This window comes from Oratosquilla oratoria, chromosome 19 (genome assembly GCF_046742065.1).
Source record: "Oratosquilla oratoria isolate Oo_2021 chromosome 19, ASM4674206v1, whole genome shotgun sequence".
Taxonomy (NCBI): Eukaryota; Metazoa; Arthropoda; class Malacostraca; order Stomatopoda; family Squillidae; genus Oratosquilla; species Oratosquilla oratoria.
The window spans coordinates 62,053,484-62,078,766 of record NC_134795.1 but is presented as its reverse complement, the minus strand read 5'-3'; the positions used below and the strand labels follow the sequence as shown (position 1 = coordinate 62,078,766).

The 25,283-nt window shown below is 39.0% G+C and overlaps 1 protein-coding gene across 2 annotated transcripts; it reads left to right on the top strand.

The window, feature by feature from the left end:
• The first annotated feature begins 109 nt into the window (after positions 1-109).
• Positions 110-24,636, top strand: Klp64D (kinesin-like protein 64D). Of its 2 annotated transcripts, none has more exons than XM_076203201.1 (13): positions 110-293; positions 462-662; positions 3,654-3,859; positions 4,863-5,053; positions 6,318-6,457; positions 6,877-7,074; positions 9,390-9,564; positions 15,254-15,348; positions 15,768-15,898; positions 18,095-18,275; positions 19,430-19,666; positions 20,442-20,567; positions 22,667-24,636. In XM_076203201.1, exons 1-13 carry the CDS (start codon positions 288-290, stop codon positions 22,835-22,837), a joined length of 2,058 nt encoding a protein of 685 aa, XP_076059316.1. In that variant the 5' UTR covers positions 110-287; the 3' UTR covers positions 22,838-24,636. The 2 variants fall into 2 exon arrangements, with proteins under 2 accessions (XP_076059316.1, XP_076059315.1); XM_076203200.1 differs by having other exon boundaries at positions 9,390-9,600.
• Positions 24,637-25,283: the final 647 nt, after the last annotated feature.

Here is a 25,283-nt window from a genome sequence, read left to right as displayed (position 1 = left end):
AATAAGCTTGTATATTTCTTTTTGTGTAAATAAATCAAACTTTTATATAATTTGGATGTGTATTTAAACGTCATATATATGACGTCACTAGAATTCCTTGATTGGCTGGCAACGTACCTTTGAGTATCAATAGTGACAGACAACATTCCTACTGCAGGCGATGGGGAAGTGACGCCTGTATGACAAAAGCCAGGGCTCAGGAAGTTTATGTGTGTGGTGGGGCATCAAGCACTCCATCACCACGAAGTCTTTTCATAAAGAGCAGATAGTCAGGCGTTTTAAGAAATATGGCGGTGAGTGAAGTATACAAGGAAAAGATGTTGTGTTCCTGGTGTGGCAATGATCACTGATATGAATCATGACCGCAGTTATCTATATTCGTTTTTGCTTCATAATGATTACATTGTAATTCATTTAGGCATGTGAGTATTTGTTCTGATTGCTGGTGTTGTTGATTGCAGCCTGACAAAGAAATAGAGAACGTGAGGGTGGTGGTGAGGGTTCGACCCCTTAGTGAGAAGGAGATGAAGTCAAGGTACAAGAGTGTGGTTATTACTGATGATTTGAATGACAGCCTACATGTGATGAACCCAGGAGCACAGGATGGAGAACCACCAAAAGTTTTTACATTCGATTCTGTCTTTGGTCAAGAATCTAAACAGGTAAATATGATGATGAAACTTTCAGTCACACCCTTTTTTTCTTGTGTATTTTGTGATCATTATTATATCTCTGTCTGGCTTATAAATTTTGAAATGTAAGTTGGAGTGTAACCTAAAGGTGTTATACATGCTCAGAAAACTGCCTCAGATTGTTGCAGAATTTGAATATTTTGATAAATCGTGCTTAGATATACTACTGGGTATATATAATATTGTATTTATACCAAAGTCCTTTACCTCATTATAAATGCGGTGGCCAAGTTAAAACACACATCATACACAAATAAAACCCATAAAACTATTCCTTCTATCTGAGCATCTCGGGTAGTTGGAGAAAGGGAAAATGAAGAGTTACCTTGTCTCCTGTAACTTTCTTGGATTATAGGCAAAGCAGCGATACACAGGTTATCTATAGTAGACCCTAACAGTTAAAACTGGTTTACTTCCACTGCTTCATGATATGGCACCCCCTTCCTTGATTGCTTAAATATATTTAAATTTCTAGAATCATGCAAGCACGGATAATTAACATGAAATTTACGTTATCCAATAGGTCCTAATCTAATATACCCTAACCTAAACTAATCATTCCAGAGGAAAAATTCATCTTTAAAAAATGAAAACGAAAGAAAGGAAATGTGTTTGTGTGACACTGGAATTAACCCAGTTTATAAAACGGAATGTTTCTTCAAACATATCCCTTTATCCAGTCATAATTTCCTTTCATTCTCTCAAAAAAGTCTTTTTTTTTTTTTTATATTTCTTATGCAAATATATTTTCATTTTGAAAAAACATTTGAAGCTACAGAAAACTACAACTCGAACCAAAATCAGTTCTATACATCATGGGTTGGCAGCATCTGAAAATAGATTAAAAATAATTCTTGCTTTCTTTTCCTTAAAATTAATGGAAAAGTATATAATAAAGATCCACACTGTAGACTTTTTAAACTTTATCTGGTTAGGTTAGGTAGATTTATAGTGGAAACTTCAGCAGTTTTACCAAAATGATGTAGTAAACATGATCGAAGCTCGGCATAAGCAGCTCACTTACACATGTTAATCAACAACAGTGATTCAAAGTGTGTGACATTTTGAGCTTATTCCTTTGCTGTCCTTAGTATGAGACAAAAAAAAAAAAATGGTGGAAATGTGAATTTGCTGTTTAATTCGTTAAAGGGAGAGAGTATCTGGAGGGCAAACTTGTACTAATACAGTAAAACCTCCGTATACCAGACTAATTAGGGAAAAATAAATCCAATTTACCCAGCTATCTGACTTATCTAAGCTTCATTTTTGTACTTTTACACAGAAGTAATTGTTTTACTTTGGTATCTTCAGTGCATGGTGGCAGAGGCATGATGGTGATGAAACTTGGCACAGAAATATACAAATAATTTGGAAATTTATCTGACGTAGAAATGACTCTCCAGGGCCCTGATATCTGATTTACAATTATTTAGTTTATTGAAGAGAAAGAGGACCCTGAAAGGGGAGGATGGGTGCATGTCTTGGCTGGCTACCTCCCATATAAGGACAAGGAAGCCTTTTGATATATAGAAAGATGATGATATGGTTTAACGTCACACACTCCCCCCTATCGGGAGGCTAGGACGGTGCCCCTCACAGAGGGCTTTGTAGCGTGGAATTTAATGAACCATGCCCTTGGTTCAACTTCGCCGCTGGCAGGATTTGAACCGCCCTCACCTCGACCTTCGCCACAAGTAACGACGCACTAACCCGCTCAGCCAGCGATATAGAAAGATGATTTATTGAAAGTTTACTGTAGATGAACTTATAGTTAGTATATGTTCATATACAACAATGCAAAGATTAATTTACAAGTGAAATGCTTTGCACAAAATGGAAATGATAGGAATATACAAATTAAACTTTGACTTTGCCACTGTCCTTATATATGGTAAAGGGCTTTTGGGATGTATGTATAAATTGAACTTAAATTCCAGAAGGCACCTTGAAACAGATGGATGGTGATATTTACCTGTTATATATTAAAAAAAAATAATTTCTTTTCTTAATATTTCAGCCATTACCTGCATTGTTGGCTAGGTGTGAGCTTTCATATCTTCATCAGAACTTGGGGATTTAACATTTTACTTGCTGCATTTTTTATATTATTTTCAACTCGTGATAATTTCACTAGAGCATATCCTCTTTTTAAGTCAAGGAGCATTGTATGTGAGAACTAAGCATGATGTAAAGAGCAGAAAAGCAAAGTAGAAAATTATCAGTACAGAATACTTAGTTATATTAGTTATATGTCAGTTTATTATTATTTACTATTTACCTGTTTGTTTATAATTTAACTATACCTATGCATTTATTTATGTATTTTATTTGTTATTTACATTATTATAGTTTTTATTTATTGATTTATTATTATTATGATTTTTTTTTTTTTTTTCATCTGGCCTAGATATGGACCAAAAGGTCTCCTGTCGGCATGCTCCGACTTTGTAATCCTTTGTACTTGCTGGCCAAGTGGCTTAGAGTGGTGGAGGTGAAGGAGACTGCAGTTTTGTTGTATAAACCAGAGGAGTTACACTTGAAGCCCATAGTTTCTCTTGAAGGAAATTTCTGACTTGAGTAGTTGTTCCATAACTCTTTCAGAGAAGTAATTTTGTATTGCTGTCTGTCATGTGTGTATTCAGTAGTGGAGTTTAGTTTTATTGATATGTATAGAGAACATAAAGGAAATTACTGACTTGAGTAGTCATCAACAGTCTCATGGTTGTTCCATAACTCTTTCAAAGAAGTAATTTTGTATTGCTGTCTGTCATATGTGTATCCAGTGATGGAGTTCAGTTTTATCGATATGTATAGATAACATAAAGGGTGTGTAATGCACATATCTACTTTTGTATGGACTTGTTCTTTTGGGATTGATATATCATTGTGATGGCATGCAAATTATTATTATTATTATTATTATTATTATTTTTTTTTTTTTTTTTTTTTTTTTTTCAACAGGTGGACGTTTATAACTTGGCAGCTAGACCCATTGTAGAAAACGTTTTAGAAGGCTACAATGGGACCATTTTTGCATACGGACAAACAGGAACAGGGAAAACCTTTACCATGGAAGGTGTCCGAACTGTGCCGGAGTTGAAAGGAATCATCCCAAATTCTTTCGCACATATTTTTGGACACATCGCAAAGCAAGAGGAGGATAAAAAGTGAGTTCCTTTCTAGTCAGTCAGAGAATATAATCCTAACTTTTTTTCTAACTTTACATATGTAGCATCAGAGTGCTTTCTTATGCATCAGTCAGTTGCTAAGAAGTGTGAAAAAAAATTAGTTCCTCAGATTTCATATCAGCCACTGCTTTGTACTGTTGCTATATCTGTACTATGCCTAAGAGGTCAGAGCTAAGGTCCCTGAACACAAGGCAACTAGTGACCATCACTAGTGATGGTCACTAGTTACCTACCATTATTTTAAATTGAGCCTTTCACACTGCATCACTGCGGTTGCCCGGTTGTACAACAGGCTATGGCTGTTGCCCGCTATGGTAAAAAGTTACCGTCACTGGCAGTTGCCATCACCAACCATCTCTTTTTCTTGACCAGCAAAGGCCACAGAAGCACCTCCTTCATTGATGCCATTCTTTCGACTAATGAGATGATGAGAAAGGATTCCACAACTCGGTGACAGTCACTGGTTGCTTGCAGTTGCCCGAGTCTTTCACACTAGGTAACTAAAGACGGTCACTAGTTGCCCAGTGTGAAAGGGGCCTAAATGTGGAGGGTATTTATACGTGATGCATTCATGTGTTATCACCTCACATTAGCCTGTTCTACTCTTTTCTCTTATCTGTAGGCAAGTCCATTTCATTGAAATGAAAGATAAAAGAACTGAATAAACACAAATTAATGTGAAAGAAGTGGCAGATGGAATGAGAAGGTTAAGATTTAGGAAAATGGTTAGGACAGGGTGATGCAAGTGAGCAGCTATCTTATGTTTCTTTTTGGAAAGATCATAAGAGTTTAAGAAACATTGCTGCCTGTTATGGAGCCATGGGTTTTGGGTTAACAAGACTTATGTGAAAAATTGATCATCATTTGAAGAGATTCTGGACAATTCTTGTTGAAATTTGTTAGTATTTCTAATGACAGAACTTTGCTGTAATGGTATTCTAGAAGAGAATTATTTGAGGCTGATAACCTACTTTTTATGCAGATTTCTCGTGCGAGTGTCGTACCTAGAGATCTACAATGAGGAAGTAAGAGATCTGTTACGACAGGACCAGTCAGTTCGTCTAGAGGTCAAGGAACGTCCTGACGTAGGTGTATACGTGAAAGATCTCATAACGCATGTCGTTCACAACGCCGACGAGATGGACAAGATAATGACACTTGGCAACAAAAACAGTATGTTCTTTGGAGAATTTTCTCTTTGTATTTTTTCTTTATTATTTTTTTCCTGGCTTGCTCTTGTAAACTTTTTTTGTATATTGTAAATCACATCTGCAGTGTACCACCTCACACGTACACATTATTTGAACTCTTGTTGTTGGCATCTGTAACATGGTTGTGTAAATAGTTGAGAAATACCTCCCCTGTTTGAAAATATAATAATGTTGTGTTGTTATAAAAATAATTAAAATAAAATAAATAGAAACTACCTTTAGATTATATTTAGATTTTGCTTTCAAAATTACATTGCAGTAACAACCCTGAAAAAGCCACCATCATATGGTGGAATAGATTATCATTATGGCTTTCTTCTTATAAAAGATGTACCATTTCCTGGAATGCTTATAGTCAAAAGTTGGTGTATATAACACTTAATTTTTGTGACAAATAAAATGACTAAATGAACAATAGGGAACAAGTAAGTGTTGAATATTTGTAAAATTATTATCCAGTGTTTTTGATGTTGATGAACAATCAGTTGATTAAAAAAACAAGAGTGCTGAAATAATTTACCTCATTTTTTGTACATACATTCTTCAAGACCGAACATCAGTGCCTTAATAGTGAAAATCAACAAGAAAATAAACATACTAAGATCTACACTTAAAACCCACTATCGGAGAAATATCAGAAGTGCAGGAGAACCGTATATTTCAACTACTATCTGTAGTCCTCATTCTGCCGAAGAGGACTACAGGTAGTAGTCAACATATACGTATCTTCAGTACTTTTGAGATTTTTTCTCTGATAGTGGGTTTAAGTGTATATTTATAAATGTGTTACAACATTACAGTTTTCCATACAAAGATCTGTAATAAGCCTAGGTTTTGGTCAACAACAAGGAACACTAATCTCAGTATACAAGCATGTAAGAACCACACTCGAGTACTTCCACAGCCTAGTTCCTTACAATCAGAAAAACAAAGATGCTTTGCATACTACACAAAATAAAGCACAGTTAAATTTCTTCCTCACATCGCAACTGTTTTCCCCTCTATGTGGGGGGGGGGGGGGCTATCAAGTGATACGCAAATTTCCCCAGGGGAGGGGGGATGTACCCCTAACCTTCCCACAGTTTATATGCCTACTAAAGTATATGTATATGCTCATTAACAAGTGCTAGAATAAGAAAAGGTAATATGATCTAATTGCATGTTGTATGGAATATAGTAGGTAGTTCACTTTGATGTCATTAGTTAACGATTTAAACTCTTTACAGGAGCTGTTGGTGCTACAAACATGAACACGCACAGTTCACGTTCTCATGCCATTTTCACAATAACAATCGAGTGTGCTGAGAAAGGTGGTGATGGGAGGCAGCATTGGAGAGTTGGAAAGCTGCATTTAGTTGATTTAGCTGTAAGTATGAAACTGAAATTGAGTTGCATGCATTCGTATAATGGTAGAATATTATTTCTGTGATTTTAGCTTCTATCAGTGAATCAATTTTTCACCATTCTCTCAACTGAATTGGTGAATGGTAATTATGTGAAGTGGCCTTGTTGTGGATGTGCGGTGTTTTGCTACATTGCTTCTGACCCAGGGCAGTGGGTGGGATATAGGGATTACCCGTCATCCACGAGGAGCTAAAATGGGAGGGGGGGATGGAGAAGGGTGGTAGATGGGAGTAGAATGAGTGGGAATGAAATGGGTGGGAGTGGGTATATGCCTTTTGACTTAGCTACTCCCCTGGTAAGGTGGACCCTTGGTATATAGATTGTTCATCATTAGTAACATCATTTATAGTTAATAAGAAATTTTTATTCTTCTTTCTCTAGGGTTCGGAAAGGCAAAGCAAAACAGGTGCCACAGGACAACGGCTGAAAGAAGCAACTAAAATCAACCTGTCATTGTCAACCCTTGGCAATGTGATATCTGCATTAGTGGATGGCCGGTCCACACACATTCCATATCGTAACTCTAAACTCACGCGATTACTTCAAGATTCCTTAGGTGGTAACTCCAAGACAGTCATGGTAAGATATTGAGGACCTGTCTGTGCTCTTACTATGTCTTATTGTTTTCCTTAAGTGACTTGTGGTCCTTCCCGGAGACTTTTGCTGTACCTGAGGGCCATGGGTGTTCTGTGAGAGAGAGAGAGACAGAGACAGAGGGACCAAGAGTATTGGGTTGATTGATTGAACCACTTTGATATAGAGATGTCTCCTCCAGTAAATTCGAGTGATATTAGCCAGATTAATTTGGGTAGAGTTCATCATCATAGGGAAGGGGTTGTAAGTTTTATTTTAGATTGTATTTCATTCTGTGATGTGATGAGGTCATGCATGAAGTGGAGTGGGTGGGGGACGGAGGGCAAGGGAGTACGTGTGAGAAATAAATTGACCCAACCCGAAGGGATTTCTCCCCATCTTCTTTTCTGCATGAGGGGACAGAGAGGGGGGGTGTTGCTGATTTAATGAAGCAGCCTTGCTGTGGATGTGCTGTGTCTTGTGACACTGGTTCTGACCCAGGGCAGTGGGTGAGATGCAAGGATGACCCGTCAACCAGGAGATGCCAAGATAAGAGGGTGGAGGGGAGTGGAGTGTGATAGGGATGGAATGGGTGGGAGTAGGTTTATGCCTTTGTTTTTTGGCTACCTCCCTTATAAGGGGAAAAAAAGCCTTTGGTATATGTACGTGTGTATGTAGGATTTCATTAGGGTGATACATATTGATGAACTATACTGCTAGGCTTCTTCATTTAGTCATGCATAATGTCACAAACTGCATAGTACTGGCAGGACAGACTTGAATGTGACATTTGCAGTGGAAGACCTCTGGCAAGACTCTATGATAAGAGCAATTGGTTTCCTCCATTACTCCAGTGTTTTAACTCAGTTATGCCAAAGGCAGATCATTTCCTACTTCATTGGGGATGATGTCATGGAGCTGATAAAGGAAGGATAAGAGTGAATTTGTTGGCAGATCATCAACACATCACGAATTGCTGACAAAAGGGTAGACCGTCATACTGATGTACAGATTTTACTTCATATAAAGTTTTATCGATAGGCACTCGCCTTTCATCCTCAGGGTTCTGAGATGGGAAGGGGGTGGTTGAATGGGTTTTATGATTTATTTTTTATTATTATGTGGGTGTGTGCTTTGACTTAGCCACTCTGCCTCATAAGAAGAAAGGGCCTTAGGTATGTATATATATGAATTTTCATAGATATAGTTGAATGTTTTGTAATGGTCAAGAGTGAGTATAGTAAATGAAGCTTTTTAGAACACTGATATGTTTTGTGTCACTCATTGTTCTGTAGTGGTAGCCTATTGTAATAGTAAAGATGTAAATATTGGAACCTACCATGGTTGTATATGGATGAAGTTGTGATGCATGAGGTGGAATGGGTGGGGGATGGGGGGTGAGGGAGTATGTGTGAGAAGAAAAATTTAATGCAGCCCGAAGGGATTTCTCCCCATCTTCTCCTTTTCTGCATGAGGGGGTCACCGATTTAATGAAGTGGTCTTGCTGTGGATGTGCTGTGCCTTGCAACACTGCTTCTGACCCAGGGCAGTGGACAAGATACAGGGATGACCCATCATCCAGGAGGTGCCAAGATAAGAGGGAGGGAAGAGGGTGGAGGGGAGTGGAGTGTGATAGGGATGGAATGGGTGGGAGTGGTTTTTATGACTTTGTTGTTTGGCTACCTCCCTTGTAAGGGGGAAAAAGCCTTGGTATATGTATGTATGTACCATGTGTGTTTACAGTATTTACATCTTTAACTTCACAGCACCACCACAGATCTATTTCGTTGAGGTGTGATTGTATGTTCGTGGTTGTCGTTTTGTATTTGTGGTGTTCTAGTAATTGTTGGGTCATCTTCATATGAAAGGGTCTTGTTATTGTTCCGAGTTTGATCTAGGGAAGTAATTTATGAAGATGGTTGACATGATAAAGAATAATGCTATATGTTGGAATGCTTTAGTATTTTTTTTTTTTAAGTGTATTTGTGTTGTGTCTTGTATTACCTGTTTGTCATGAAATTTGTTAATAAAAGTTACTTGTAGTGATTCTAGAATCTTTACATATAGGAGGTTGAAAGTAAAGTCATTCATTTCTAAAATTATTTATCAGTTGATTAATTATGGTGATATGATTTGTAAATAAAAATATATTTAGACTTTTGATAGTCAAGTCAGTTAATGTTTAACAGTATCATGCAATATGCTAATTATATATACATACATATACCAATGGCTTCCTTTCCCCTTATAAGAGAGGTAGCAAAAAAATAAAGTTGTAAAAAATAAAAAAAAAATGCTTATTATGATATGTTTATTTTCAGTGTGCCAATGTTGGCCCAGCTGACTATAACTATGATGAAACAATCAGTACATTAAGGTATGCAAACCGAGCCAAGAATATATGTAATCGTGCCAGAATTAACGAAGATCCCAAGGATGCCCTGCTTAGGAAATTGCAGGAAGAAATAAAACTTTTAAAGGCACAAATGGACGATGGTAAGTATGTGACCAGTAAGGCTCAGGAGAAGGAGGGTAAGTTTGATGTACGAAAAAGGTTTTAGGCGTAAGTTATATATATGCATGCCTTCCTCCAGGAACAACCTTAGTTCCTTGACTTTCTTGCTCTTTTATTGATGTTTCTCATGTTTTCAGTCATTCGATAAAAACTGTCATGTAAGTTGAGATGTCAAAGAATAATATAAAAGATAAAGAAATGTCCCTTTATGTTTGTTTTTATGTGCAAATATATTATAGAAAATCTTACACCAATGATCATAACAAGTAAAGGTGCCAACAGTTGTTGATTTAGTTTTGCTGCAAAATGGTGTTTCAAATTTGCTCTGAGTAAAGGTTTGAGATGAATTGAGTTTCAGTTGATGGAGGAACCTTGAAGATGATAATAATAATTGTTGCCACAAGTTTTATTGACTGAAAACCCAGTCCACAGACCCTTTCATTAATCTCTGGGAAGAAAAATTGGTTCACTGCAGAGTTGTCAAACTCGTTTACCCCAGCAGGAGCTTGCTGGCTTAGAGGGTTAGGGTATAGTTACTTGTAATGAAGGTCAAGGGGATGGCGGTTCGAATCCTGCCACCGGTGAAGTTGAACCAAGGGCATACTACAAAGTCCTTTGTGAGGGGCACTGTCCTAGCCTTCCAATAGGGGGAAGTTTGTGACATTAAACCACATCATCATACAGTACACAGGCCAGATAATAATGAGCAGATTGATACCACTTATTAAGAGAGTAATACAATAGTAATAAGAAGAAATGATAATTGTAAAGCAAGGTAAATTTCATCTACACTTGTGTTCATGTTTAACCTAAAAACAAAGGTGCAAAGGAAATCAACGTATTATCTACCTTAATTTGTAATACTGCTGCCCAGAAACTTGGAGCCTCTTGGCTAGCACAAGTCTCTCAATATTTGGCACTAAAGATTGAGCGGTGTTGAGATATTCATCAATAAGTTGAGACCTGAGTCAAAACTTATTCAAGTTCATCACAGAAAAAGAGTTTTTCACAGACAGGTACTGCCAAACATTGACATCATCCTTAGGGGATGTGTTGGCCCAACATACAGTGTGCCAATATCAACAATTGAAAACTTCAACTTCAACACAGAATTACACTGGACTTCATTTAGTTCTAATTGAAACTGTTCTGGTGCCTCGTCAACACTAACAGCGAAAGGGTTGTGGAAAATAGGAAAATCGTGCTCAAGGTTTTTAATCCCTTCGATACGATGACGCCTACGTAGGTGTCATGAGGAGCAAGTGGGTACGCAAGGATGCCGATGTTGGCATATTGATTATATTGTAGTTGCACCTGTGTGACCCCCATACTCTGTAAACTGGCTTCATCATATTTTCTATGGAGAGGGGGGGTCGCCGATTAAATGAAGCGGCCTCGCTGTGGATGTACTGTGTCTTGCGACACTGCTTCTGACCCAGGGCGGTGGGCAGGGTGCAGGGATGACCCATCATCCAGGAGGTGCTCAGATGAGAGGAAGGGTGGGAGGGGTGTGGAGTGTATTTAGGGATGAAATGGGTGGGAGTGTTTTTATGCCTTTCCCTTTTTGGCTACCTCCCTTGGAAGGGGGAAAAAGCCTTGGTATATGTATGTGTATCAAAATTCACGGGTGAAAGAGAATGAGCAATGCAGCGGTAACTTTATTTTTTATAATGCGAGTATTATGACGCAACATCGTACGTCTGGCAGCTAATGCTTCCCGCGAGATTTTGGCCCGGAGTGAAGGGGTTAAAGTCCGCAAATCTTTCTCCAAGCTCGCTCACTAAATTGGAAATCCTGTTGCAGTACTTTCTGTTGTTGCTATCACCATGAAATTCAGGTGCATCTTGCAGGAACTTCAGAGTTGGGAAATGTTTTACCTACTGTTAGTTAGTGTTCAAAAAGTTTAAGCCTCAGATTAAAGGCACAAATAGTCATGTAAATCTGTCTCTAATTTATTGAGATCTTGCAGCCTTTTATTCAGGTAATGCAAGTGTTCTGTCGTATCTACCACGAAAGCTAGATCTTGAACCCATTCCTTGTCTTTCAGCTCCTTCACAGTCCTTCCTTTCTCATGCATAAACCTCTGTATTTCACTTTTTAATTCATAAAAGCGCTTCAGCATGATTCTTTGGCTTAACCACTGAACATCAGTGTGATATAGCAGAGTCTGCCCGTGAGTGTGAAATTCCTCTAATAAGCTATCGAACTATCTGTGGCTCAGACTTCGCAGATTTATCTAGTTATATTACACCTAGTTGTATTATACAGAAAGGGAGCTATGCTCATAGTGACCCATCTTTGTATCTTTCAGCATCAAGTTTGTTCTTAAATTCTTGAATAGTGTTTGTACACACTGTTGGCTTATCTAATTTACTCCAAGTATTCACCACTTTGTGTGGGAAGCTATTCTTTTTCAGATCTTTTCTATAATTATCCTTTTTGAGTTTTTTTTCATGTTCTCTTGTTTTTCTGTTGTTGTTGTTGTCGTTCCCTAGACTGTCTGTCCGAGCAGTCCCGTCTCCCCAAGGAATGCCACAACTGTAACTGGGTTTTCCCACAAATCCTTTGTGGGAAAATCCTTTGTTTTTCTGTTGTTCCTTTTTGTATAAAGTTCACTGTCTTAATAACAACATCCATGACATGATTTATCTTTAATGTCTTACTGTGAAGCACTTTGCTGTGAATTATGGAATGAACACTGAATTTGGTGGTCTGAGTTTACAGCCAGTAGTTTTTTCTTTAACTTAATTGCCACACCAGCTTTCTACCAACCATTTGAGGTGGTCCATCTGTAGCCTGACTCATTTTTCTTCCAGTCAACACCTATTTTATCTAATGCACCTACCAAATTCAAAAATATATCCTCCCCTGTTGTTGTTCCCTTCATTGATACCAGTTCTGCAAATTCTTCAGTTACCTGGATATTTTAATTTTCATCACATAGCACAACTTGCAGTTTTTGTATGTCAGTTACAGACTCATTTTTCTTCCAGTCAACACCTATTTTATCTAATGCACCTACCAAATTCAAAAATATATCCTCCCCCGTTGTTGTTCCCTTCATTGATACCAGTTCAGCAAATTCTTCAGTTACCTGGATATTTTCATTTTCATCACATACAAAAACTGCAAGTTGTGTATTTCAGTTACAATTGTACTTCTGTCAATTGCTACAGAAAATGCTACAAATGTAGCAACTTTTTCTCTGAGTTGACTGTTAAGATTTTCTGATAATTCATTAATTCTATCTGAAACTGTATTTCTTGAGAGGCTTATGTTTGCAAATGCTTGACGTTTTTCAGGGCAAATATCTTCTGTGGCCAACAAAATACATTTCTTTATAAAGTTCCCCTCTGAAAAAGGCTTTGAAGACACAGCTGTTTCTTGTGTAATCCCATAACTTGCCTGAACTAGACCCTTGCTATCTTGATGAAGACGTGTAAAGACTGTTGCTTTTTGAGTGACTGTTCTAACTCCCTAACTTTTCCTTCACGCAACTTTCCACTATATTCATCATACTTCGAAGCATGAGTACTTACATAGTGCCTCCGAATGTTATATTCCTTTGCCACAGCTACATTTTGCTTACAAATCAAACAAGTTGGTTTTCCATTCACTTCAGAAAAAAAAACACTTTTCCTGCACCACACGATGTTCTTTGTTAACAGTTCTTTTCTTTGAAAACATGATGAAGGGGTTCAAAGTAATTTTGTGTAAAATATATTGGATATACGTAACGCTCCAACAGTCGAACTGATTCGAGGGACAAAACAAGACTAGTGTTTGTGCTCGAAGGCTGGGTGAAGCAAGAGGCTGCCACATCACATTCACAATCATGTACAGTAAGGCTTCGACGTGACGAAATGGCCATTGTCTAAAACATGATAAACGTGTCTGACATAAAAAGACAAGAGCCAGCTGATTCATAACTATAAGTGATAACTTTAAAAGATGAAAGGCAGGATTAATTAATCATGTAAGCACAAGGCAAGCTGACCGTAAGACTGGAGCAGCAAATGTGCTGTGGGCCGCAGGTGGCCTGCAGGTGGCGTGTTTGACGTCCCTGGTTTACTGTCTATGCTGTATGGGTGTGGGACTGTTTCTATGCTGCTAAATGAAAGTATTGGTGGGAGGAGTGCAGGGACTCATTGTCAGCTCTCCTCATGTGAAAAGATGAAGGAAATGTAGTTACATGCATACATATACCAAATGCTTTTTCCCCCCTTACACAGGAGGTAGCCAAAAAACAAAGGCATAGAAACCCCTCCCACCCATTCCATTGAAATTTGTTAAAGGATCTTGTGGTTAGTCCAGACATTTGAGTATTGGTGTTAACGGATTTTTGAAAATGGGCAGAAGGAATGTAATTCTCTCTGATGCCCATTTTGCAAGACCACCACTTAGAGGAACCCCACCATCGGTCCCGTAAGATAAATAGCAGTCAAAACTAATGGAGAGATATCTTGGGGCTAGTCCAGGGATCAAATGCTAGCCCCCCAGGGCTGCACCTTCAAATAGAAGGGAGGTTGTTGATTGGTTTTAAAGGCAATCAACAGGGAGATGATTCTTTCTGATGTCGGTCTTGGAAGACTGCCATCTGCAGGCTTCCTTCATTGGTCCCTGGCCTGGAGCTAGAAATGTTAAGTGAGGTGCGGAGAAAGGAAGAAACGCAAAACTGAAAGTCAGAAAATCACTTCAATAGAAAAGACTAAGAAGTTAGTATGCTCATAGCCAAATGCCAGATGAGGAAAATTACCATGATATTCCCAATTACTTTGTTTACAATTGTAGTGGTCCACTATTGAGAATAGATCAACTTGTGAGTATGAAATCTTATTTCTTTGTAGGATGCGTAGTATTAAGCTGCGACGTCTCACTTATGCATGACTTGTTTCAGTACAATTTTTCAGCAAAACGAAATCAGACATGACTTTGGCAGACAGACTTGTATGGACTTGGTGTAAATTCTGTTTAGTATTGCTTTTCTTTGTCACATTAGGCAAGGCTAGACATTTGCCCTTGTTTAAAACATGACATTTTTATTTCTCTTTGGTGTTAATAGTTCGGTTAATTTGGTACGCATGACGAGTAATAAAATCGTATATTCTCCTCATACAAATTAGACTGTTTGATGCTTTTAATGTTAGTATCTATAAAACCATGTTCTTTTACTCAAAGGTGAGCTTATTGTCTAATCTGATGTGCAGAATTAGTTTACAAATTCACGGATGTAGTTACATTCTTGTTATAGTAACACAGCAATCAGTATTAAATACAAGAGAGACCAGGGCCAATGGATCAGTATTAAATTTCTTTGGAAGAAGAAGAAATGTGATACTTAATTCAGAAATTATCTTTTTTCTCCTCAGTAGGAGTGAGATACAGTCAACATAAGGCTGGAAATCCATGGAATAACTTCTGAAATTTGCTGCCAGTAAACGTTGCATGAAACTGTTAAATCTTTAGTATTTTGTTTTCTAGAAATTCGCTTCTGGTGTTTGGCTCATGTACCATGCAGGTTGCAATGCATTTGACAGTGTCTTGTTGCATCGGTGTTTTGTCTTAGATTACACTAAAAGAAATGGAAACAAGAAATGCAAATATGAAATTAATAGGCTTAAGAGTAATTTAGCAATTTTTTTTTTCATTATTTCCCCATCACATAAACAGAGGAAGAAGAAGAAGAGTCGTCCAATGAAGATGACGAATCTCCTGACGGAGAAGAAAAACCAAAGAGGAAAAAGAAGAAATTAAAACAGGAAGAAGTAGGTTCATTAATAGCACAAGAATCTTTTCATTAATTCATAAGTTTATATGCGTAAAGAACCACAGGGAAATGAAACAGACAGAAGACCAAACATTTTCATTAGAACCACGGGGAAATGAAACAGACAGAAGACCAAACATTTTCATTAGAACCACGGGGAAATGAAGCTGACAAGACCAAATGTTTTCATTACACGACATTGTCAGGGTACAATTAATAGACGAAAATGTTTAGTCTTCCATCTGTTTTATTTTCATTGATTCTTTACACATTTTTAAAGTCATGGATATATTGTGTTTTGTGTTGCATTGCAGGTGCATATATTGTAAGTTTCATCTTACTAGCATCAATTTTAAATACAAGGCAGTGTATAGCATTAAGAATGCAGTCATCATTGTTTTAAAATTTTTGTCCCAGGTTGAAGCAATGCAAAAGAAGATTGAAGAAGAGAAGAAAATGTTAGAGGAAAGGAAGGATCTAGAGGAAGAGGAGAGGAATAAGTTGAAAGAAAACTTAGGAAAACACGAAAAGGAACTAAAGAAAGCACAGTAAGTATGATCTTTACTATCTAGACTGGACCCAAAATCTCCTATCAATTTTAATGATATCTCCTCCACCTTTTCACAGTGTGTGTGAGAGTACGTGTGAATGGTATTTTGACACAGCCCGAAGGGATTTCTCCCTGTCTTCTCTTTTTCTGCATGAGGGGATGGAGAGCGGGGATCGCTGATTAAGTGAATCGGCCTTGCTGAGGATATTCTGTATCTTGCTGCATTTCTTCTGACCCAGGGCAGTGGGCAAGATGCAGAGATGACCTGTCATCCAGAGGAACCAAGAAAAGAGGGAGGGAGGGGTGGTGAATAGAGATGGAGTATGTGGGGATGAAATGGATGGGAGCGGATTTATACCTTTGACTTGGCTACTTCCCTTGTAATGTGAAAAAAGCTGCTGATATATTTATGCATGTATGTATGTACCTTTTCATACATACATGTATACATACATACATACATATATATACCAAAAGTATCCTCCTTACACAGGAGATAGCCAAAAGTCAAAGGCATAGAAACCACTCCCACCCATTCCATCCCCTACATACTCCACTCCTCTCTGCCCTTTTCCCTCCCTCTTTTCTTGGCACCTCCTGGATGACAGGTCATCCCTGCATCTTGTCCACTGACCACATAGAACTAGTAACTAGTGACTGTTCCCCCCCTTCTATTACTATAAGCTGATGACAGGAACAGTCCTATACAAATACAACACAGACTGTATTCTAACATATCCTTCCAGAGAGATTTATAGGAAGGCCTGAGGATCACCACCAGCGGCTGTGAAGCTTCAAGTTCTTATTCAGTGAAACTTGAATATATATTGGAACCTCACAAAAGTAGAAACATGTATTTCAAATGGGGGGAAAGAATTGAAAACATTGCACATACCTGTATGATGATATAATTACTTGCATAAAATCAATCTTGAAAAATGCTTACTAAATGCTATTACCAAGCAATTGTTTTGAATTCATTTACACAGAGAAAATTTTTTACTTTCCTGGTGGTCCACAAAAACTCCAAATAGGATTGCATCAGGAAATTACAGAATTAACTTTATTTGGTGGATATTTCACTTATTATTAAACCTAATATTCTACTTATCATTAAAACTAACGTTAAAACGAAAATATTAAAACTAATTTGACAATGGTTTTGAATGAGAATAGCTCACATTGTTGTATCATTTTGGAAACTGTGTACTTGGGTTACCAAGTACCATACAAATTAGTTTGTGTTAAATATAAACTTTATTTAGTGGGGCCATAATCACTATCTATTCTATACATTTCTATATACAGTGAGTCCTCCTTATTCAGTAATTCTTTATCCGGTAAATTCACAGTTACGGTATTTGGTAATTACTACCCTCGATTCTATTTACGGTAAGAAAAATTCACAGATACGGTATCCGCTCGTGTTTTGAAGAGGAAAGAGCAGGGAGAAGGTACGTCTGCCATATCCTATTATTACATGTTATAATGGGTTCGGTATACGGTAATTTCAATTTGCGGTAAGGTTTTCAGGAATGCATATGTACCGTATAACGAGGACTTACTCTACTAAGGTTTTTTCCCCCTCATGAAAGAGCATGCCAAGTCAAAAGGCACACACCCACTCCCCATTCATTGCACTTCCATCCACCGCCCTTATTTCCCTGTCATCTTAGCTCCTTGTGGATAAAGGGTCATCCCTGTCTTTTGCCCACTGCCCTGAGTCAAAGGCAATGCAGCAAGACACAGTACATCCACAGCAAGGCCACTTTGGCTACCGGCTCCGGTGCATGGCCTTCAAGCCAAAAATTTCATAAATCAATCAAGGGCACTTTGGACTGCATCAAAACATCTACACACAACCTACAATCACTATCCACATTCCACCCATCCCTGCCTCCTCCCTTCCTGGCATCAAAGTGTCATCTATACATAGCCATTCTCCACTCACTCCTATCTCCTGCCTCTCCCTTCCTTGCTCAACAGACATTCCCCTCATTCTCAAAGCCCCTTTCACCCCAACCATCCATCTCATCCTTGGTCATCCCCTCAAGTTCACTCCATCCTCCTCTGCATTCCACAGCTCCTTTACTAATCTTTCTTCACTCATTTTTACCATAAAAAACCACAATCACAGTTTCACAAAAAAAAAAAAAAATACAAAATTTTCATTGGATAAACTTTCTAATTACAGGAAGGAGCATGATGCTCTCAAACAGCGTTTGCAAGGGTTGGAGCGAAAGATTTTGATTGGTGGTGAGAATTTGCTTGAAAAGGCAGAGGAACAGGAAAGATTGCTGGAGGAGTCGGCCAAAGAACTCGAAGAGAGAAGACAACATGAACAGCAGCTGCGTGAAGCTATTAGTCAGAAGGAGGTTAGGCTCTGTTGTGTTGTACTTGTCAATTTGTTTGCAGGATTCCGCTTTTTCTGAACTCAGTGCCAGCTTCACATTAGAAAACATTGAAATCACAGTTTCACCTATATCATCATTACCTCAAGATTATATCTCCTACAAGCTCGAGATATATACCAATTTCGCTCTATGCTTCTTCAGAGGAATGTGACTCTGGAGTGAAGCTGGCGGTATACATAGTCTGAGTAAGACCGCGTTCCCTCCTTGGAGGTGGGTTACGTTTGGTTGTACAATGGTTTTTAATACAATAGTGATTCACACATTTCTACACCACTCACTTCACTTACAATGTTACACCCTCGATCAACATTCCACACACACCGGAGCTGTTTTGTAATAACATCACAACAATTTATTGTATACTTTATTATCACTATTGTTCATTGTATTAAAAACCATTGTACAACCAAACGTAACCCACCTCCAAGGAGGGAACGCGGTCTTACTCAGACTATGTATACCGCCAGCTTCACTCCAGTCACATTCCTCTGAAGAAGCATAGAGCGAAACCGGTCAGGAATAAACTCATATATACCAATATATATACCAAAGGCATTTTCATTCTTATAGATGTGGTTTGGCCAAGTCAAAATACACCCACTGGATACACAACATACATACATATCCCAAGGCTTTTTCCCCCTTACTAGGGAGGTAGCCAAAAAGGAAAAGGCATAAAATCATTCCTTTTCCTTTTTGGCTACCTCCCTAGTAAGGGGGAAAAAGCCTTGGTATATGTATGTATGTATGTATGTTGTGTATCCAGTGTGTGTATTGATACACAACAAAACCCACTTAATGCCCCTTGCATCTCATCACTTCATAAATAATGATCCCTGTCCTTTGTCACTCTTCTGGTGTCAGAGATAGTGCTACTAACGAACCTGCTTCTTACTGGGGGAACAGATTGTTTGATTTCTCATCCCTTTACTTGTGATTAAATGAATTGACCAGTCAATCATTCAATCAATTAGCAAGTCTTTTGCCCCAGTTCTCACAAGTAACTGACCACTGTTATCGGTTGAACTCGTAAATAACTTACGTCACCAAATCACCTTTATAGTAACTACTGCTAGATCTGTTGGCCCCTGCTTGATTGAGATCATCTCTTCTAGGCTGAGCGCATTGACATGGAAGAACGCTACACATCTCTACAAGAGGAGGCTGCAGGTAAGACCAGGAAACTCAAGAAGGTCTGGACACTCCTGATGGCGGCGAAGTCAGAACTTGGGGATATGCAGGCAGAGCACCAGCGGGAAATGGAAGCCCTCCTGGAATCTGTGCGCCATCTCTCGAGGGAACACAAACTTCATCAGCTAATAATCGATTCTTTCATCCCCTTGGAATATCAGGTAGGTGTTCTTACGGGAAGAGGGAGTTTGTGTACTTAGTTAATGCGGAGTTACCATATAATGTGGGGGTAAAGCAGCTATATCTGTTGAGCCCTGCTGTGGAAGTGCCTTGCTATGTTGCTCATGACCCGAGCAGTGTGGTTTGGGACAGGGATAACCTATCATCTACTAGGTGCTAAGGCTACCTCCAATGTAAGGGGGAAAGCCTTTGGTATATGTGTGTATGTAAGATGGGAAGGGTGACTAATGGGAATAGAATGTGTTTGGGATCAGTATGGACTGGGTGTATGTTTTGACATAACCACCCACTTTATAAGGGGAGAAAAGGCATTTTAATACATGTATATGTAGTTTTTTTGAATGGGTGGGAATGATTTTTATGCCTTTGTTTTTTGGCTACCTCCCTTGTAAGGGGGGAAAAAAGCCTTTGGTGTATGTATGTATGTATATGTAGGGGAAGGTGGAAGAGTAATACACGGGTCTAAAGTAAGTTTATTCCTGACCTGTTTCTCTAAGAGCTTCTTCAGAGGAATGAAACTAAGTGAAACCAGTCAGGAACAAACTCGGCCCTAGACCCATGTCTTACTTTTCCACCTTCCTCAAACCTGTTGCAATGTCTCAACATGTATATGTAGAATAAAGAAGACACTAATGTCGAAAGTTCTGTCTTCTTTTCCGACGGTGGGATATAAGTTTATTTTACTAATGTGCTACAACATTACTATGTATAGTTTATTTTCATATGTCATTCAGAGAATTTCTATGTTCGTTATAGGAAATGATTGAGCGATACGTACACTGGAATGAGGACATTGGAGAGTGGCAGCTGAAATGTGTAGCTTATACTGGTAATAACATGCGGAAACAGCTGAACAACAATGAGGGAGAGCGAGAAAACCAGGTCTGTTGCTCTTCTTTAATTTCATTGTTCTTTAGTTACTATTAGGCTCTGAATTTTTTGATGTCTTAACTTTACTTTGATATTTTTATGATACTTTATACTATTTCCTTATTTATAAAGGATGCTGATAACTTTTAACTTGATATCACACACTGACCTATACTATACATACACTTAATGCATGGCATATTTCTTGAATAATTATGTCATATGGGGAAATTATTTTTACCCATTGCATCTATTATTTACAAGGGAAAAGGGGACAAGTGTGAATGTAGTAGTTTCAGAGGGATTAGCCTGTTAAGTGTAGTAGGGAAGGCTTATGGGAGGATCTTAATTGAGAGGATTAGGAGAGGAACAGAAGGAGTAATTGGTGAGGAACAGTGTGGATTTAGGACAGGTAGAGGTTGTGTAGATCAGATCTTTGTGGTAAGACACATATGTGAGAAAGCTATAGGAAAGGGGAAGGATGTTTTTTTGGCTTTTATGGATCTGGAAAAGGCTTATGATAGGGTAGACAGAAAGGCACTGTGGGAGGTTATGCAGATTTATGGGATAGGAGGAAAGCTTTTGGGAGCTGTCAAGAGTTTTTATGAGAGTAGTAGAGCTTGTGTCAGGATTAGAAATGGAGAGAGTAAGTGGTTTGAAGTAAAGGTGGGACTTCGTCAAGGATGCGTTATGTCGCCCTGGCTGTTCAACTTATACATGGATGGGGTGGTGCGAGAGGTGAATGCTAGGGTAGTGGGTCAGGGATTGGAGATGGTTAAAGAAAATGGAGAAAAGTGGGAGGTGAGCCAGCTGTTGTTTGCGGACGACACTGCGCTTGTGGCAGGGTCAGAGGAGGGATTGAGGAAGCTGGTGGCAGAGTTTGGGAGAGTATGTAATAGAAGAAAGCTTAAGATAAATGTGGGTAAAAGTAAGGTGATGAGATGTACAAGGGGTGAAAGTGGCAGTAGACTGGAAGTGAACATTAAGGGAGAGCGACTGGAGGAAGTGGATAGTTTTAGATACTTGGGTGCAAGTGTAGCAGGAAAAGGTGGAGTGAAGGTGGAGGTAGAATGTAGATTGAGAGAAGCGAGTAAATGCCTTGGTGGATTAAAAAGTGTAATGAGGAATAGACATTTGGGAATGGATGCGAAGAGGAGACTCAAGGGAGTGATTGTGCCAACAGCACTGTATGGGGCAGAAACGTGGAACATAAGAGAAGAAGAGAGAAGGAGTTTGAATGTGTTTGAGATGAGGTGTCTGAGAAGTATGGTGGGGGTTACTAGGCTGGATAGAGTGAGAAATGAGGAGATGAGGAGGAGAACAGGGGTGAAAAAGGATTTGGGAGATAGGGTTGATGAAAGAATATTAGGATGGTTTGGACACATGGAAAGAATGAGTGAAGAAAGACTAGTAAAAGAGGTATGGAAGGTAGATGTGGAGGGAGTGAACATGAGGGGACGTCCTAGGATGAGGTGGATGGATGGGGTGAAGGGGGCTTTGGGGAAGAGGGGAATGTCTGTTGAGGAAGGAAGGGAGAGGACGGAAGACAGAGGTGAGTGGAGAATGGTTGTATATGGATGATGATGTGATTGCATGAGGAGGAATGGGCGGGTGGATGGGGGGTGGGGTAGTATGTGTGAGTAAATTTTGACGCAGCTCGAAGGGATTTCTCCCCGTCCTCTCCTTATATGCAAGGGGGGACAGAGAGGGGGGGTCGCCGATTAAATGAAGCGGCCTTGCTGTGGATGTGCTGTGTCTTGCGACACTGCTTCTGACCCAGGGCGGTGGGCAGGGTGCAGGGATGACCCGTCATCCAGGAGGTGCTCAGATGAGAGGGAGGGTGGGAGGGGTGTGGAGTGTATTTAGGGATGAAATGGGTGGTAGTGTTTTTATGCCTTTCCCTTTTTGGCTACCTCCCTTGGAAGGGGGAAAATGCCTTGGTATATGTATGTATGTATGTATGCATCTTTGTAGATGGAATGGGTGGGAGTGGTTTCTATGCCTTTGTTTTTTGGCTACCCCCTGGGTAAGGGGGAAAAAGCCTTTGGTATATGTATGTATGTATCTTTGTAGAGAGCCCATGTGACTGAAAGTTCCACTCTTTATTGCAGAATGTGGAGAGTGATATGTGGAATGTATACATGACATACAGCCCACAGATATACACACCGCAATCACAGGAACAACTTCAACCTCAGAAACGAGATCAGAGACCTCATCGCAAGAAATCGGGCATTCCAAGACCTAAACAATTGAAAGGTCAGAGGAAGAATGAAAAGTGAGGCAAGGGCTGTAAGTGCTTGATTATCGGTGGCCATATTCTTAAAACTAAGGGAAGGATCTTTCCTTCCCCATCTGAACAAATTTGGTTATAGATACCCAGTTTCTCTGTTGACTAGGTGCAGATATGGTTGACTCATTGGTTACTACCAGTTAATGTTTAATCATCTTTTTCTCTTGTAGGAGTTGTATATTGTATATATATATAGCAATGGGTTCTTCTCCTTAGTAATCAGGAAGCCAAATCAAAACAAGAAAAAAAAAATAATAATAAAATCGGCTAACTGTTTTGGTGCATCTAGGGGTGCTGAAAACAACGTTACCTATTCTTCTCTGGGGAGGAAGATTGTTTTCTCTTGTGTTAAGAATATGGCTCTTAAGTGGTTTCCACAGAGAAATGCAAAGACACTGAGCATAACTTAGATATTGCAGCTTTTGTAAAGCAAACCTGAGATAGAAACGTCCTGGATTTATGCACTTGCATGTGGTTGCTACTTTCCATTTTGTGATTGTTGGCTTCAGCATATATTTATATACATATGGGTTCATACAGTAAACACTAAATGTATATTCTAGTCATTACATAGTCACCAGTTTCATTTGTTATGTTTTTTGCTTGATGCTACAAATTTTTATTTGTATGCTGCCATTGGATCTGCCTCATTGAAGTTCTCATAAGTTGACACAATTAGTTCTTCTTAATTATGAAGCCGTAGCAGTCCAATGTGAGGGGGAAGTTACCAAGATGGTGTCGAGAGGTGCAGTAGGAGAGAATAACTGCCTTCCACAAGATTTTCCTAATCTGTCTTTAAGATACTCAAGTGACGAATGGAGTCCAGTAGAGCCGTGAACATTAATTATAATGTTTTGATTGAATGTGCACATGGTTAAGACAGCAGTTAAGTGACTTTTCTCAAATGCAGAATTGCTGGTAAATTTTTCGAAAAGGTGAACAGCACAAAACGAAAATGTGCTTGTGTTTTGGATACCTTTTCTGTGTCAATTTGTCTAAGATGGTAATAAGTAAAGCTTTAATGTGAACTAACCAAATAAGCGTGGGCTCCTCAGGGTCATCACGTAAGTGAAGGATGCGCTGTAGGTGTCTGTGGGAAAGAGGCTTTCTATACACAGAAATAAGTAAATAATGTCGAAGAACCCTTAAAAGTGGCAGTTTGCCGACAAGATTGACGAGATAAACACCATATGAGGACGGAGCCTTTATTTGTACAAATAAAGGCTCCGTCCTCATATGGTGTTTATCTCGTCAATGTCGAAGAAAGGGACACATATATCCAATAATGAGCTTGAATATATGCAAGCTGTTTTATGTATCGTCATAACATGGATGTTTCGAAGTGGTTCCATTTGTACTTGAAGAAAAATGTGGTTTCAGTCTATGAAAAATTGGACTAAGAAACAGCTATATGTGTCTTAGAAAACAATTATGGGTCTTTCACTAGATTTATTAGAATCTATTTGAGTTGAAAGGGGTAATTTTAATTATATCAAACATTCCTTAAACCAGCCAAAACAATAATAAGCGATAATGAGACTGTACATAGCTTGAAAATACTTTTCTCTGAAATCCATTGCCTAGATCTAATAAGAAAAGGTTAACAGTATTCCTAATGAGAAACTGAAATTTGTATGAAGTCTTGTTCATAATGAAAAAATTGAATTGGAAATACTGTAGTAGTGGTTCTGTTCATAACAGTTCTGTACTCAGTTTGCTATGGCAGGTGCCTCAAGGAGATGATTCTTATTTGGTTCCTAGAACTTTTAATAAAATTACACTTCCTAATGGTTTGTATCACTGAATATTATCCTATCTATTGTGAATGGGTGGGAATGATTTTATGCCTTTTTCTTTTTGGCTACCTCTCTTGTAAGGGGAAAAAGCTTTGGTATATGTACGTATGTATTTGTATACCAAAGACTTTTTCCCCCCATCAAAGGAGGTATCCAAGTCAAAAGACATATACGAACTCCCAACCATTCCACTCCCATCCACCACCCCCTGCCCTATCTCATCTTAGCTTCTCATGGATGACAGGTCATCCCTGTACCCCACCCACTACCCTGGACCAGAAGCAATGCAGCAAGACACAGGACATCCACAGCAAGGCTGCTTCAATTACATGGTAACCTACCCTCTATCTGTCCACTCGTGCAGAAAATAGAAAAAATGGGAGAGAAATCCCTTCGGGCTGCATCAAAATATCGTTCACACACAAACACTCTCCATTTCCCCCCTTCCCCTGCGTTCAACACATTCTCCACTCACCTCTATCCCCTTCCTTGTCTCTTCTGTGCGCAACAGACATTCCCCTCTTGCTCAAAGCCCCTTTCACCCCATCCATCCGTCTCATCCTCAGTTGTCCCCTCTAGTTCACTCCAACCACTGCTGCCTTCCACACCTCTTGCTAATCATTCTTCATTTGTTCTTTC

Excerpts from the sequence above, each read along its gene's own strand:
- Klp64D (XM_076203200.1), top strand. Across the intron at positions 5,054-6,317 it reads GACACTTGGCAACAAAAACA|GAGCTGTTGGTGCTACAAAC; the intron begins GTATGTTCTTTG and ends AACTCTTTACAG. Across the intron at positions 19,667-20,441 it reads TCATCCCCTTGGAATATCAG|GAAATGATTGAGCGATACGT; the intron begins GTAGGTGTTCTT and ends TGTTCGTTATAG.